At 42.5% G+C, this 16,874-nt stretch overlaps 1 protein-coding gene across 7 annotated transcripts in view; it reads right to left on the bottom strand.

The window, feature by feature from the left end:
* Positions 1-16,874, bottom strand: part of ESR1 (estrogen receptor 1) — a 370,527-nt gene that overhangs the window by 244,635 nt on the left and 109,018 nt on the right. For 4 of the 7 annotated variants that reach the window (XM_053668791.1, XM_053668796.1, XM_053668793.1 and 1 more), the window contains exon 2: positions 9,787-10,308. In XM_053668791.1, the coding sequence (XP_053524766.1) occupies positions 9,787-10,238 (452 nt within the window). In that variant the 5' untranslated portion in view covers positions 10,239-10,308. Of the gene's footprint in view, positions 1-9,786; positions 10,477-10,520; positions 11,133-12,192; positions 12,257-16,874 lie in introns of those variants that run through there. The other 3 variants (XM_053668794.1, XM_053668792.1, XM_053668790.1) reach the window with 3 other exon arrangements.

A 16,874-nucleotide genomic window follows, 5' to 3' on the forward strand; every position in this document is an offset into this window, starting at 1 on the left:
GAAAAGAACAGTCTGGAGAACTGAGCAACATGGGAAGGTTTCACCAAACTGTGCCCTGAGCTTTCATGCCAAGGTGGAATGTCTGCACATCTGCCCCCCCCTTATCAATAAATGAGTCTTCTAAAATGCAAAAGCAGTACAAATAGCACGCATTCTTTTTGTGGTGGCAATTAGGCAAATACTTCATGATGCAGAGAAGCACACATAGAAAGCTTTAATGTAGTCCTCAACATTAAAGATTTCAAAGGACTTTGAAAACACAGAACCGGAAATTTTGTACAGTCAATAAAGTGTACTGATACTTAGGATTTTAAAGCTTCCTAAACAATCATGGAATCTGGGATGTGGCAACTATATGAAAAACTAAAAGAAAGAGAACCATATTGTGGGGTGGGGTGGTTCCAAGGGCTTCAATTACCTTTATTTAACTAAGCACATAACAAAACCCAAAGCCATGCAAGCTAATTGGCCTAGGTATGCATTCGCACCCATGTTCTAGGTTGTCTCCTGATTTCCTAGGCAAAGTCTGCAGACTCATATTCTTCTTCCAGCTGTCTTCCTTATATCTAGTCAATATTCACTGTAACTGCATACTTCGAATCTTACTTTGAAAGATGAGGAGTAGAAATCAATGTTACTGTCATTTTTCTCCTCAGTGCTCCTTTTACCCTCTGCTTCTGATAGCCAGTGGCTCATTAAAGCAAAGACTTGGAGTTGGGCAGACCTGGGTTTGGATATCCCTCCTCAAGGTTAGAGTACAGCAAAACCCTGCACCCTGCTCAGACCTCTCCAAACTGTACGACCTCGTCTCTGAAAATGAGATACATAGTCAGCAGGAGAGTAAATGGAATCACATCTATTTTTATTTTTATTCTCCCCTCACTATCCACATGGCTTGCTTCTTCATTCGCTTCCTGCAGCTTGGTGTTCAAAAGTTACACTAAATGTGATCACATTTAGAGAAATGCTCTCACTCTGCAGATCGGTGGACTACACAGGAAAAAGGCCCAGGGAATTCCTTGTTTTGTTTTGTTTTGCTTTGTTTAAATCGCTTATTCCCACTTCAACCCAGAGCAATGATCAGCACCCTCAGCTGTGGCTCAGGTCTCAGTAGTTTTTCAATCATCAGGTTGATTGTAAAATCATCCTGGATGCCAATGTGGCACCTAGGTTGAAAATTCATTGCCGTAGATCTGCTATAAATGTTAGTGTTTCGCCCTTCATTCCTTCCCAGTGCCTTTTTCCAAAGCTGCACGGAGGTTCCCTCCCTGCCCTTTGTACGCCAGAGCCGCTTTATAAACGGCTTACATCAGTTTCAACCACTTCCCTCCCTGGTATCACTTCAGTCCACAGCTCTGAATGCCCCTCACTCCTTGTATTGATTGATTTTGTCCCTTTTTGGAATTTGTTACTGTTGCTTTGTTTTGGTTTTCTAGCATATGTTCTGAGCATGGTTTCAGCCCTGGACGTCTATTAACTTCTCTAATCCTCACAACAACCAAAAGGTATAGGTTCTATTTGGGTTGACTCAGCCAGAGATCACAACTAGTCAGGAGTCAACCAGAAACATGAGCTGTCTGGCTTCCCAACCTGTGCTTTAATCACTTATTATATGCATCAGTTCTCCTTGTTGGTGGTATCCATGGTCTGTGAAGTTGCCACAAACACTGAGTTAGTGAATATGAATCACTGCCCCTGTGGGAAATATAGGGTTCAAGCCTCTGGGCATAACATTGTAATCAATCCATCAATACACGGCCTTGTTGTGTGCGTTTCTGTTTAAAGACGTCTTGCTTAATATATATCATTGATTCATGACTATGGAACTCCTAGCCAATAGCACTCATGGCTGAATGAAGCTGATCTAACACATGTATTTTCTCAACAGGACACATCACAGCCTTCTTGTGCTTAGAAATACTAGGCAGTACTGCAGTATTATACTTGGGGATTATTTTTAAACACCAAAATCACCAAGGAAGAGCACAAGGTGCAAAAAAATAAAGTGGCCCTAAACAGACCTCAAACCAGACACTTGTTCACAGTAGGAGCTGAAACCAGAAGGCAGAGTGTCGCCTGGTTTGACCCCGGCTGGGAACGTGCATGCCAATGGCTCAGATTTGTCACCACTCTGTACATGTCTACAAATGACCAAAAAAGTGTCGTGAGTATTGATTTCGGGGCTACAGATAAATTTTACAAAGTAAGCAAATTTGTAAACACAGAATCTGAAAATAATGGGGATGGACTGGACTTGGAAATCCCTGTGGAGTCCTCTCTCTTTTTGCTTTTAAGAAGGAAGAGGGGATTCACAAACTTCCCACCTTCCTCCAATCGCATCTGCAGACCCTTCCTGAAATGGCCTCTCTCCCAGCCAACAGACCTGAGCAGATCGGTCTAACTGGTGCTTCCTGCCCACCACCAACAGCTACTCTTCCCACAAACAGCTCCTCTGGACTTTTGCCGGCCATGCGCCTCGCTGAGGGCTGAGAGAAACACAGTGCTGGGCGTGAGGGACTCCAGGCTGGTCGGTGCTCAGGGCCCCTCCTATCACAAATCGAAGAGGCCTCCTTCAGCCCCACACACTGTCTTCAGATAAATAAAGAAAACAACTTTTCAACGTAACTAAATTGCCTCTTGTACTCAAACTGGAATGTACATCCATTCCTCTATGACTTGCTTAAAATATTCTAGCAGAAATAAGTCCAACCATTTGTAAGGTCTTCAGAAAAACAAAAGCAGAAGTCAAAGCTGGCCTGTGAGACAGTCAGAACCCTTAAAGTCAGCTATGTTAATGACAGTGTTGAGATGAGAAAACTTTACCAAAAAAAAAAAAAAAACCCACCATTTAAAACACCATAAAGATGTAAGTCAAACAAAGCATGAATATACCTACTACATTTCATATGAGTGTTTTGTTAGCAAAGTGGGGAATTACAGTCGGCTTCCGGTGCCTCGTGCAAATTCTCAGGGCCCTGAGACCCCACCCACAGGGAGACGGCAGCCAGGACGGCGCTTCATCTCCGTACCAAGTCCACCTGCAGGAGGGCAAGGCCCTAAGACTTTGCCCATTCATGTCATAGCACTTCCTGGATGCTCAGTGCTAACCCTGCTGTATCAACGGCTTGGGATATAAAAATGCATTTTCTTTCATCTGTGCCACTGATGAGCTACACAATGTGGAACAAGGTAGCCAAATGAGCGAATGAATAAATGAATGCCTTTGTCAAAGCAACTCCACTAAGTGAAGATTTCTTTCTGATTTTATTTTAAGCTTCTATGCTTACGGATGAAGAAAAAAATCATTCCTTGAAACTTTTCATGTAGTTAATGCTGATCTGGAATGTTAAGGCATCTTATACCACTGGCTAACCCACACTGGGTAAGCACTCTGCTGAGCCCTATTTTAAATCCATTTTCTAAAAGAAAAGAGAAGAAAAGAAAAGAAAAGAAAAGAAAAGAAAAGAAAGGAAGGAAGGAAGGAAGGAAGGAAGGAAGGAAGGAAGGAAGGAAGGAAGGAAGGAAGAAAGAAAGAAAGAAAGAAAGAAAGAAAGAAAGAAAGAAAGAAAGAAAGAAAGAAAGAAAGAAAGAAAGAAAGAAAGAAAGAAAGAAAGAGGTCAATAAAAAATAAATCAGAAAATATGTCTGGGAATACACAGATGGAGTGATGAAAACAGGAAAGAAAAGAAAGCTTGAAATGGAAAAAAAGGCCAAAAAGAGTTTAAAGGGTCTTAGAAGAAATCCAGAGCCTTTATGTCAGAAAAGTGAGTCCAGTTGCCTAGATTGCTGCCCACACACCAGAGTTCGGGAACAGTTTGGGACTGAGTTGGGCAAGGGAGTGCAGGCTGGGTTGCCACAGGGAGAGGGGTGGGGGGCCTTCAGACCAGGTAGCCTTGCAGCTTCCGAGCTGGAGTGAGAATCTGAGATTAAAAAGGACAGGCGCTTCACCGTTCTTGTGGTTGACAATGTTTGGGAAACTCTCAAAAAGAACAGCTGCATATGACTTTGTTGAGGGCTCATTTGTGAACGTCTAGTCCTGAGTGTTTCTTAATTAACTTTATTAATTTTAAGTGGACTATAATTTTCCCAAGTGTAATTCCAGAAAGTAGAAAATGACCAAAGTAGCCTATTATCTCATTAACAACAACACATTTGGTGAAATGTAGATGTTACAGAAGCAAACTGAGGATACGATTTATCCTTCTAAAAGTTCAGAGGGGAAAAAAATCCAGGCTTGTTTGGATTTTTTCTTTTTTAATTTTCTATGTAGCAATTAGTTACCTATCCAATGTATGGCATTAAATGATTGATATCAGTATTGAAATTTTTGACAGTTTACTTAAATGATAGCTCCACAAAAATGCAAAGTATATTTAAAAAATTGATTTCTGCATAAGATAAACTTCTCCAGCATCCAGAAATACCACCTACCCACACAGACACCAACACTTCATTTCCGCCACCATCGTCAGCATCATCATCCTCACCACCACTGCCGCCACTGCCGTCATCATGGATTCCACCGTCACACCCTCGTATCACATGTCACACCCTCATATCACATGTCAGTCACTCCCTTTCTCATTTGACCTGGCTTCTTGAAATTATTACTTTATTAAACTACATAAAATGTTGTCACTTGAGACCAAAATAGTTTTCTATTTTTTCTATCTTTAATAGGATCTAAGCATATATACATAATTGAAAGTATTGTTGATTATGGCCAACTTTCCTCCATAATTACTAACATTCAGGTACAGAACTAACATTCTCTCAGGTACAGAACTCGGGAGTTATGGTTTCTTCCCTCATTAGATGGAGACTCTCAGAAAGGTGCTTCCCTTCACCTCCAGCCTGCTTGCGTCCTCAGATTTCAGAGGGCAGCGTGAGCATTTGTGCCAGGGACGAAGTAGGGAACAGCTCTGACACAGTGTCTTTAAAATAACATTGTCCGTCAACTCATTGGCAGAGTTTAAAATATAAAATAAAGCTATTCAATGACTTCGATGGCATGCCTCCTAGGAAATCCCCACACTTTCACTTTGGTGAGTTTGTTCCAAATGGCTGTATTCTTTTGGAAAATATACAGCATCTTTCTGTGGCATATACATTTTGGTACTGAACAGTTGTGGCTACTATGTTTTGCTTTCTTCAATATGCAAACTGAGATCTGGAATTAAACTAAATGACTTATTTGCCTCTACCCATCTAATGTCTCCTGAGAAAGAAGAGAACACAGCAGGTTGCTCTCTACTGTGTTCTTCAAAAGTTACATTAAAAATAATACTGAAATCACGGGGAGGCATTAGATCTATTATTGCTGTGTTGAGTCTGCATTTTAGAAAAATATAATTAAGGTCCATACATCTCCCTGTGTACAACACTTTTCACACAATTAGGGTTTTAACTTTTTAAAAATGTATCTATAAGATAAATATTCTTTTAAAATTTTTTTTTATTTATTGGCTTGAGAGAGAAAAAAACATCGCTTTGCTATTTCACTGATTCACGCATTCATTGGTTGATTCTTCTATGTGCCCTGACCGGGATTGAATCAGTAAATTTGGCATATCAAGATGATGCTCTAACTAATTGAGCTACCCAGCTAGGGCAAGATAAATAATGTGTACGACAGCCCAGGCTGCAAACAAATGTTGCAGATGATGCTAAAGGTTTTATTTACATTTGGCTTTCAAAGAGAATGATTTCATATCATCATAATCTATATTTGTAGTGGAAACTCCTGACCACTTTAAATCTGTTCTTCCCTGCTATTTTCTATCTTACAAAAGTACCAGTGTGTGAATCAAATAGTGAAATATTGAATGCATGGACACCTTATGTACCACTTTCACACATACTCTCTCACTCAACAAAATTACAAATGCCATATCATTAACAGAAAGCCTGACAACTTCTATAGCTCTTCTTGATAATCTATTGTTCCTGCCATTAGCAATTTCTTGCCCCTTTTATGCCCTTGTAACAGTAAGACACCAAAATGCTAAACCTTAATATTTCCTGAATATGAACATCATATCCTAAATATATTCACAAAAATCATCTGAGGACCCAAATTAACTGACTGTGAGAAAAAAAAGATTAGAATAAGTGCCAATTATCCTTCAGGGGCTTTCTACTAAACAGGCACAAGCCACATGGAGTAGGTGAAAATGAAACGGGGTTGAAGATACGACTTCGTTTTCAACCAAAAATACACTCATTCTCGAGGCGAAATGTGGCTCCTTGAACTCTTTTTAGACCAACACAATGTGTTGGGTAAAGGCTAACGATTTCAATAAATGAAAAAACGTAAGAACAGAGAGAAAGGGTGCTAAAATATCACCAGAATAGAAGGAAAGAAATATTGGAAACTTGGAAATTAGCCATTAAAATCTCTCCCTAGAGATGAGCCTTCTTCAAAGTTAAAAAATAGTTTTAAATGGTCACCAGTGGACGAACTAGTCATTCAAAACATGTGCACAGCCAGTGCCACAGTGTACAAATTATCAGGGCACTGACTTTGATACAGATTTGTATAATTGTAGAGCCATTTTGAGAAGTAGGCAATATTTAGCCTTTAAGAATATTGAGTAACAAAGCTGAAATAAGCATGGAGGATTAAATACCTCCTTAGAATTTAAAAAATCACAGTGGATATAATAAAATTCAACTTTAGTTTATTCCAACTTTCCTAAGCTGTTTGAACTCTAACTAGGGACCCAGGACTAGATGACTCCCAGGTGCCTTCATCATGAACTTGTAGGTCAGAAATATCTTTCGAAGTCACAGTTTGCCTACATATAAATTTATTCCCTCTTAGTAATTGGTTGGGACATGTGACAATGTTTCTCACATTATTACATGTCCAGGGCAGTCTTATCGGTTACATTTCTTCATACACAGATATGACTGAATATTGTGGCCAATCGAACCATAGCATCCTTATGCTAAATAATGTGAACTTCACATAAATTCTCAACAGTAAAGCTTAATCTAACTGACCTAGAGATACCAACTAATTTATGGGGAAGGGGAGTGAAATAAAATAAAGAGAATCAAAGTAGCTTTTTTGGTTTGTGCAGATAAAATAACCAGGCACTTATCTGAATTTTTTTTGTTTTCCACTGAACATATTTTAGGCTAATAGCTTTCAAATTTCTTTGGCCTCAACACACAGGAAGACATGCATTTTACACGCAAGCATGTATAATTACAGCAATTTTCCAGGTAACAAAACCCACCCTACTAAATATTATACACTCTAACACTCTCTAGTATCTTCTCTTCCAGTTTATTCCTCTAAAAAATGTTCTACACTCACTAAACTGAATTTCTGACCCTCCAGGTCATAATAAGCAGTTTGAAAACACTGCTTTTGGCCCTCAAAACTTTTGATAACAACTGAAGAAAATGAAAGTTTCCTCACAGAATCTAATCAATTCTTTGATCTTACCCAGTGTTATACAAACAGGAAAATTAAAAAGGGGGAAATACTAAATAACATTGAATAATAATATTAAATAAACTCTTGCATAGACCTTTTTTTCTCCTCCCTTGGGTAATAAAAGGCAAAATTCAAACAAAAGAAGAAGGATGTGATGAGAAATAAACTACAAAGGATAAAACACACCCTAAAACCGAATTCCCACAAAGAATCCCACCTGTGTGAAATTTTTTACTTTTTCAATAAGTTACACACCATTTTTTCATACTATTCTAAAAATATATGAATATCATCTCTTGCAAAAAGTTTCAGACGGAGCACATTATAGTGATATGATTTGCCCCTGGGACGATGAACAGTTTTGAATAAAATGTGATCCCCCTTTTATTTGACCATACTTACTTTGCAATTATTAGCAAGGCAGTAAATAATCCACCAAGGAGCAGTCTCATTAGTGCCCATTGAAATTCAGTGGCATTCATTTGCAATAAAAGAACTGAAAATTAATGGAAAAGAAAATAGTTCTTGGAGTCCATCATAAGGTTATGGAACTGACATTGTAGCAGAGTCTTCTTTCACATGAGGGAGCTTAAAAACGTGTGAATTTGATGTAATGGTTCTATTTTGTTCTAACACTGTTTTTTCAAAAAGTGGGCAGAATAAGTTCTTTTCCTCTTTTCATTTTAACCCTTTATTAAAACAAGGAAAGTGAATTTGAAATATGCTTTGTAAAGTTGTGTTATTTTTAAGTTTTTAAAGTTTTGCTTGCTGTTCATCTACTAAGTCACAGCTGGGGCTGAACTTGTTTGACAGTGCAATGCTCGGACATCCTTTGAGGGGGCTGAAGGATATTGGGGAAGTTTAGAAACCGCAAGAACCTGCCCTTCAGAATCCTCTGGGGCCAATCTGCACCTTCCTCCTCTTTCTTCTGATATCAGTATCTCTGGAGATAGAACACGGGCTAAAAAAAATGGTCCATAGCTTACATGGAGAAGGGTCCGGGGAGGGAGCAGCCCCATCTGACAGCAGCATACAGTCAGGCAGTGCCTAACTCAGCACCCCGCCACCTGGGCGCCCTGAGGTCTCCTGCACAGGTATCCCTGTCTGTGGGGGGCCAGGGTACAGCTATTCACCGGAAACACCCACCCAAGCCCTCCCCAAGTCAATCAGGAAGACAAGAAAGAAACTATCAAAGGGGAAATGGGAGGGAGAGGGGAGTGGGAAAGTATATTCTCTACTAGGGAAAAAAAATAAGGACATAAAACGTTTGTCATTTAAGTCACAAGTGTTCCTGTGTGTTCTGAACTGCCAAGCCTTCTTCTACAGCTACTGAGAGGGGCAGAAGGCACTGAACACTGAACTGGGCTTTGGGGCATTTTTGGCCAGGTGGGCATGAAATACAATACAGCTATATTGTATAGCAGGGGGGTATCGTATATTGTATATTGTAGCAGGGGGTATTTCAGAAACACTTGTGCCTCAGTGTGGCATGTTTCAAACTGACAGGAAGCCTATGAAGTTTTATCTGTCCCAAGTCACACGCCAGCCACCTGCTCCAGCAGGACCCAGCTAGACAACTGAGGAAACAGAAACGTGGGACCCACTCAGCTCCTCTGTCGGTCCCTGAGGAGTGCAGTTCGACCTTACTGCAAACCTGGTCTGGAAGGAGGACAGTGAATTCTAGGAATTGTTCCGCCCCCTCCCCCCAGCGAAAAATTATCATCATCATCACCACGGGCGTATTTGCAATTCAAAATTCTAGACGAAAGGAAATGTTTTGAGTATATTGAACAATATTTTTAGATAGATAGATAGATGATAGATAGATAGATAGATAGATAGATAGATAGATAGATAGATAGATAGATAGATGACAGACAGATCGGTCCGAGCTCCCCTAACCCCAAGAGCCTCCAGCCTTAAATACCAAAGCGGGACATTTACTAGGGACTCAAACCACCCCATGTCTATTTGCTGTGGAGTGTTTCTCCCCCTCAAGTAATTGCTGCTTTGTCAGGTTTTCCAATATTTGTTTGGTTAGGAAGCATACGGGGTTTCGGATCTCTCAAGCAGACAGTCGTGCGGTGGAGAAGTAAATTTCCTTTAAGCTGCCAAGCTAGAGAACTTGACTCCTCAACGCGAGATCCACAAATAACCCCGGGTGTGGCTGCGCACTAGCCCTCGGGTGGCGCATCCGCTGCCGGTAGCCGGTCGCGCCGTTTGCGCGCTGCCAGCCCCGCGGCCTGCCGCCTCCCCCGGCTCACTCGCTCCCTCCCGCCCGCCCGCCTACCAGGCGCTCGGCGGCCACCCCGATGTGGCGCTGCAGGCGCAGCAGGTACCTGTAGAACGTGGGAGGACCAGCCTCGCGCACGGCGTAACCGTTGGGCTCGTTCTCCAGGTAGTAGGGCACCTGCTGGCCGTTGGGGTGCAGGTAGGGCGAGAGCTGCGTTGGCGGGTGCAGCAGCACCAGGGGGCTTGGCGACACGCTGTTGAGCGGAGGAAAGCCCCCCAGGCCGTTGGCACCGAACGCTGCCGCCTCGGACCCCGGGCCATAGGCTAGACTGGACTGGCCGTAGACGGGAGCGGAGGCGGCGGCAGCAGCGTTGAAGTCGTAAGCAGCGCCCTCGGGGTAGTTGTAGACAGTAGGCTTGCTGCTGTCCACGTACACCTCTCCCATGGGTCGCTCTAGGGGGATCTTGAGCTGCGGGCGGTTCAGGGGCTCCAGCTCGTTGCCCTGGATCTGGTGCAGCAGGGCCATTCCGGATGCTTTGGTGTGGAGGGTCATGGTCATCGTTAGTGGCCGCGGGCAAGGCGCAAACCTTCTCTCCGCACAGCAGAGGGCTCAGCAGCCGACCGGCCACCTGAAAGAAGAGTACAGTCCTCCTGGTTAGAGACAGCGCAGCGCATGTCCCGCCGCGACCCTGTCCCTGAGCCGTTGCGTGCCCTGGACCCCTGCGGCCAGAAGCGAGCAAGTGCAGCCAACTTCTTGAGCTCCCGGTCTTCAACTTTAAGTGCGGATCTCCCGGGCTCGTAAGCATTACAAAGGTGCTGGAAGCCGGCCAAGGACTGTTACCTTGCACTGACATTGGATTAAACATCACTCCAGGCGCAACTCGTTTTTTTGGAGCGACCCCAAGGAGCAGCTTCCGTGAACTTTACTTTACTTGTTACTGCTGGATGGAAGCTGGATTTCACTGCAGGAGGGCGGGGGCGCAGAGAGATTTCCTAAAGGTGGCCCGGAGAAGACAGTGTTTGAATTGGACTCGGAAGGTTAATCCAGGGGCCGGCTTTCTCTAACGTGCTGCCTTATGTGCTCGGTGCCAGACTCCAGTCTATCTCTGTTTGTCTCTTACTGTTTGATTCACTCTCCTCGTTGGCTGAAAATATGTAGTGTGTACATAGAATGACCCTGGGGAGGACCACTCTGTAACTGAGACCTGGAGATAGACTGGGGGGTGCTGTTGCATGTGCAGCCAGCCACAGACAGCTATATTTAGCAGCTGCAGGGACCCACAGGAGGCATCTGCCCAGAAGAGGGACAGAAATTCAAGGTGTTCACATAGGAAGAGCTGTATTTTATAATCAGTAGAGTACTGATGGACCTCAGTTTGCTCATTTACAACATTCTCCCAAAGTGGTCCCTTCCAGCCCAGGACCTTCTGCAAATCTAGCGCAACTTGTATGTTTGATTTGGGCCACAGTACTGTATTTGGTCCCATTAGGAATTCTCATGTGAATGATAATTTACAAAAACATCTGGGTAGGTGCACATGAGTGCTCATGCCTTCCACAGGTTATGCAACTAAAACTTCAGAAAACTCAGTATGAAATGTGACCCTTTTATTCCAAAGGTAACCTCAGGTCATTTACCACATCTTTGGCAATCACGTTACACACTTGGTCTAACCCACAAATTTTAAATTGCAATGATGCAGTTCTGCTCTTTAATCCTAAAATTGGACCCTCTCAGTTCACATGGGCAAGGACATGCAGAATCAAATACCCAAATGAAAAAAAATAGAAAAGTTTTGAACTGAATTCACCATATATATCTCCAAAGATATTGTACGCCCATAATCTTGCATAGTTTGTACTTTCTAAAAAACTTCCTTTGCCCCAGCCTAACGGACTCTGATACAACTATTAATACTTTGCTTTCATCATTATCCCAAACACCAGATATAGTACCTGACAAATATTATAAAATGTTCACAGCATATGTTACTAATTGTAATACCTTTGGATATCTGTATACTAATAAGTGCTCATTTACCAAATTCTTATAAGAACAGATCATTTGGAGACAACATGCAGATGTAGCTGATTCAATATAAAGCCAAAATTGAACTTGGCATCAAAAACTATAGGTTGTAAGCAAAGAAAGGGTTAAAACCACATTAGGTGAATCACAGATATTTCTCTTTATGGCCAGCAACCATTACTTTCCCAAGCAATTTTTTTGCAGATGATTTCGTTTCCATAAATCGCACTTTCAATTTTCAAATGTCTCTTCTAAACCCATGCAAAAGCACTTCGTAGGGCTCTTTACAAATCTGAACCTGTCAAATTATATAGAAATTACACAAAGAATCCTACAAGTCCGGAAAGCAGAAGAAGATGCACACAAAACCTCATGAAAAACAGCAAATCCTTCTCTCCCTGCCAGGATACAGACACTGGCCAGAAAGGTAAGTTGCTTTCTCCAAATGCTAAAGCTGCAAAGAGAGAAATCAAAACAGTCCTACCCTGCTGGATCAAGAGCGTCTTTCCAGAAAGGTTCCATGGGCTCGTAGAAGTCAAGAGCTGAGGACCGTGAGCATGAAGGAAGGAACACGCTCGCATGTGCGTGTGGCTCTGTGTGTGAGCAAGACAGAGCGTGTGTGGATGTGTTTGTGTGTGGCGTGGCAGGGATTCGGGAAGCAGCCAGTAGGCAGGGCACTTGGCAGCCCCCTCCCGGCAGACACAGAAGCTGGGCTGCCGCACAGAGCCGGATGAATGGCAGCAAGGACTGAGGAGAAGCTGGCTGTCTGCTCCCAGGGAGCAGGGTGGCACAGCCCGAGTCAGTGTCCGTGGAGGGAAGCAACCCTCCAGCCCCCTTTGCTCCTATCCTTGGAGCCTGGAAAGTGACCCGGGCTTTCGGCTGCCACCCTAAGCAAGAGAGAAAACAGGCTTGCTGTAAATAAATCATAGGCTTACGGCTAAAATAGAATGCCAGTCAAAAAGTGTATGGATATCAAGTTTACAAAATGTGACACGGGTGGTTTTTCCTAAAGAATATAATTTAACAATAGCAGCCTTCTGGGATACACTTGGATCGAGTGCCTTGCTGGCCCCGACCCCCAGTCTCTGAACGGACACACTATCACCATGCCGCCGGTTGCACCAGGAAACCAGACTTTGGAATAAATGTTTTGGCATTCTAGGGATGTGTTTCCAGCTGAAATGCAATACTCCTCCACCTCGTTAACCAAACCCACAAACCTTTCCATGAATAGCTCAGTTGACTGCTTTCTGTAAACATATGAAAAAATATATGAAAAGCTGGGGTATAAAGATAAGACAAAGGTGGGTACTTTGATCCTGAACTAATTGTAGGCTTTGTGATTGTACTGGCATTGACCGTGGGGAGGGAAGTCTTTCCTTTCCTGATGGTGCCCACATGGCACCTCAACTTCTGCTCCTCAACTTCTCCCTTGACCATGGTACTAAGACCCAACAATAGGGTGTTCCCAGTGTGCCTTTGCCCAGGGTCCCGGGACACGTGACTCCTAATGGAGACTTTGTTGCCAGACATTAGTCATTGTCTTGGGTATTAAATGACTAATCACAATGCCAGGAGTGGCCAGTCTCTGGCCCTGGGACCCTATGCAGTTACAGAGAGATTTATGAGTGGCTCTTGAGACCAGTACAAAGAAAGAAGTAAAATGTTATATTTAAAAAGTTACAGAAACGTTAATGATGTCATATTGCAAATATATTTTGCCTGCTGTGAAAGACCTAAAACATCACACTGTTCAAGCACAGAACTCCCTCCTCAATCAGCACTAAAGACAAAGATTGAAAAAAAAAGTTGCTCTTTGCAGGTGACAGGGAATCCTAACTCCTCCTCTATGTCAACAACAGCCACCTGTGCTCAATCAAGGTCAGTCCAAAAGCACCAAGGATGTGCAAGGTAGGGAGGCGGGGGTAGGAGAGGGAAAGAGAGGAATAAGGGGGGGAGAAAAAAAGAAGAAAAAGAGAACCACCAATTATTATTCTTGAACATAGGGAGGATAAGAAGCCTAGCTTTCTGCCCTGACTGGTGTAGCTCAATGGATTGAGCATGGGCTGCAAATCAAAGGGTTGTAGTTTTGATTCCCAGTCAGGGCACATGCCTGGGTTGCAGGCCAGGTCCCTAGTAGGGGGCACACAAGTGCAACCGCACATTGATGTTTCTCTCCCTCTTTCTCCCTCACTTCCCCTCTGTCTAAAATTAAATAAAATCTAAAAAATAAACCTAGCTTTCTCCATATAGACCTTTGACTATTTTGAGGCTAACCATCAAAATTGATCCAATAAAGGCAGTTTCTGTGAACATTTTCTCTCCCTCAGCCTCTCTCCTCTTCTTGGTAAGGTTTGTCCCCTACTCTTGGTGACAGTGGTGGGGGTGGGTGGCAGTGATGCTGCTCCTTGCCAGTTTTCTTCTAGTGTTTCTGGCATCAACTTCACAGTGCCCCATCTCCCTCTGTCTTCCCCTTCCACCCTCTCATGTGGAATATGCCTTGCCTTAACATAATGATACTTGCAAGTGGAGAAAGATCAAGTCTACTTCTCTAGCTCCACCTCTGAATGCGCCTCCAGACCCAACTTCTCTAGTGGTCTCCTTTGCATCACTGGCTTGTTCAAAATATGATTCATCATTTTCTCCCCCTGCCCCAACACATGGTGTTTCTGTCAACAAACCTGGCCAGTGAACAGCATCACTGTCCCTGCAGTCACCCAGATCAAAGTCTCACAGTCTTCTCTGAGGGCTTTCCAATTCCTGAGCACTCAAACTTGACCATTGATCCTCTTCCTCTTCTATCACCCTCCTTCAGGAGCTCCCATTTGTAAGAGGTCATGGTCCTCTTCCCTGTGGTAAAAGCCTCTTAGGGGACATCTACCTCGTCCCTTGCCCCACTCCTCCCCAGATCCTACTGCTCAGGACCATCTTCTTTGACCTGCTCCACCCTCCACCCAGATTATACTTCCCAAAGAGTTCAGGCCCTCCTTTCTCTCCATAAATGTATCCTGTCCAGTGCATCTGTTCCCTGTGTAGCTTGTGCTTCAACCAAACAAAAACCAGACTCCAAGCACTCAAAGCTTTCCTGATGCCGCTGACCTCCACTTTGCTGGAAGGCATACCCTTTTTGAAGGACCTGCCCCAAGGCCAGCCCATCTATAATGGCTTTCTTATTCAAAGGGAATTTCCTCTCCTCTGAACTCCCATGGAATTTCTCATGCATTTATTACATTATTCATTGAACTAGAGTTATCATTGTTCAGGGTGAGGCCAAAGTACATTTACAGTTGTGAATAGGTGAAACAGAGCTTATTCTTGTGCTATTTATTTATTACTGTATTATTTTCCATACCAGCAACTATGAACCTACTTTTGCCCCACCCTGGATTTGTCATCCCTTCATCCTGCTCAGGAGCTTCTTGAGAACAATTTGGAGGTTCTCCAAGTGCCTAGCAATGTGCATGGTCACAGTAGTCCATCAAAGATTGACTAATGTATTGATCCAAATGCTTGAAAGAATAAAATAATATATCCCTCTGGATAACCATCTTGAGAAGCTAACTGGCCATGTAATGTTCTACGATTTTCAAAATTGTTTTTGCTAAAATATTACCTTCATCTCCTCATACCAACTCAGATCGTAAAGTCAAAATTCAAATTTATACTATCTCCTGGATTAAGCCTGCACTTCTCGGCAGTGTGATTCACAAGAGAGTCCTGATTTTTTCGTTCAGAACCAGATAATACTGTGACCAAACATAGTTTCTGCTCTAGCTCCATTAAAAGCTTTTGCATTTACAAAAACATTATTCCTCCAACAGAAACACGAAAAAAATAGATGTGGAAATATTTCCAAAATAGCTTATATTCCTAGAAATGGTTCCATCACTTTGAGACATGAAAGTCTAGCTATTATTTTTATTATAAATGCTCTGTTTGGCAGCTTGGCCTAGTGCATTTATTTGACACCATCTATTTTCTTCTAAAGTAGAAGACGAATGAAGAATTTCCTTTTAAGTTTCTGCTCATTTTAAAAATAGTTCAAGCCATTTGTTTTAAGGGCTTTTGATTAGCTTGCAGACTTTTTTCAAGTGACCTTTGATTTTTGTTTTATGAGGTAAAAATTTATGTGCAGTGAAATACATGTATCTTACGTGTAGAGTATGATGAGTTTGCATAGATGAATGTGCCCGTATGACAACCATCTCAGTGAGATTATAGAGCACGCCCACCACTTTAAGGAAGTTCCTTTCATGTCCACTCTCATCAGCCCCTAGCCCCTAAGACAACCACTGTTCTGACTTCTATCACTGTAGATGTATTTTGTCTCCCTGCCCAGAGAATGGACCACATAAACTCCCTGTCCAACCAATGGCACAAGCAACCAGGCACTGGGCTTGTAGCTTTGCCAAGGCATCAAGGCACAGAACTAGCCTTCCCTCAGTCAGACCCCTCTCCCAGAGAACAGCTCCCTCAAGTCCACAGACTTATTCTCACACTCTGTTCATGGACCTTTTTAATAATAACAGGCTTTACATGATCAAATGTTATCTGAGCCTATAAAGATGCAACTTAATAGGAAGCCAAATGGAATCAGATTCTTAAACAGCCTTTTTTCCCTACCACCACTCCAAACAAATTTTTTTCATGATTTATGAGGGAAGAATCAAAACCAAAAGAGTTACTTTCACGAAACCTGGGACCTTGATGCTATTTCCTGGCTTCCTACCCAGGATTTGATGGAGACGGTCTGAATTTTCGGTTGTCAAGCAGAATGGCTACTCTTTATTGTGAAACAATGAGAGATTCAGATTTAATTTACCAACTTAATGGAATTTAGTAACTTTCTTCTTTAGTAACTTCTCTTGGAAAACTTATTTTTTAAGTATTTTAGAATCTTTTTTATACAACATACTTTGCATGTGTCAGAAGACAATTTAAAAAGTACTTTCACTATAAGTGCCATCCATGATAAAAAAGAATTCCAATTATTACAATGATTATTACAGTGTGTCCCTCTTCCTCCCTTTATCTGTTATTTACTTGAGGAATCTCATTGCCAGCTTTGGGTATAATTTCTCTGTAGACACCAATATCCAGATTGTGCCTAAAATGCACGTTGATTCAAATAGTCCTGACTAATGTTAAGGAGGGCCTTACACACAC

Source organism: Artibeus jamaicensis, unplaced genomic scaffold (assembly GCF_021234435.1).
Source record: "Artibeus jamaicensis isolate MK-2021 breed Jamaican fruit bat unplaced genomic scaffold, CSHL_Jam_final contig_497, whole genome shotgun sequence".
NCBI classification, from domain to species: Eukaryota; Metazoa; Chordata; class Mammalia; order Chiroptera; family Phyllostomidae; genus Artibeus; species Artibeus jamaicensis.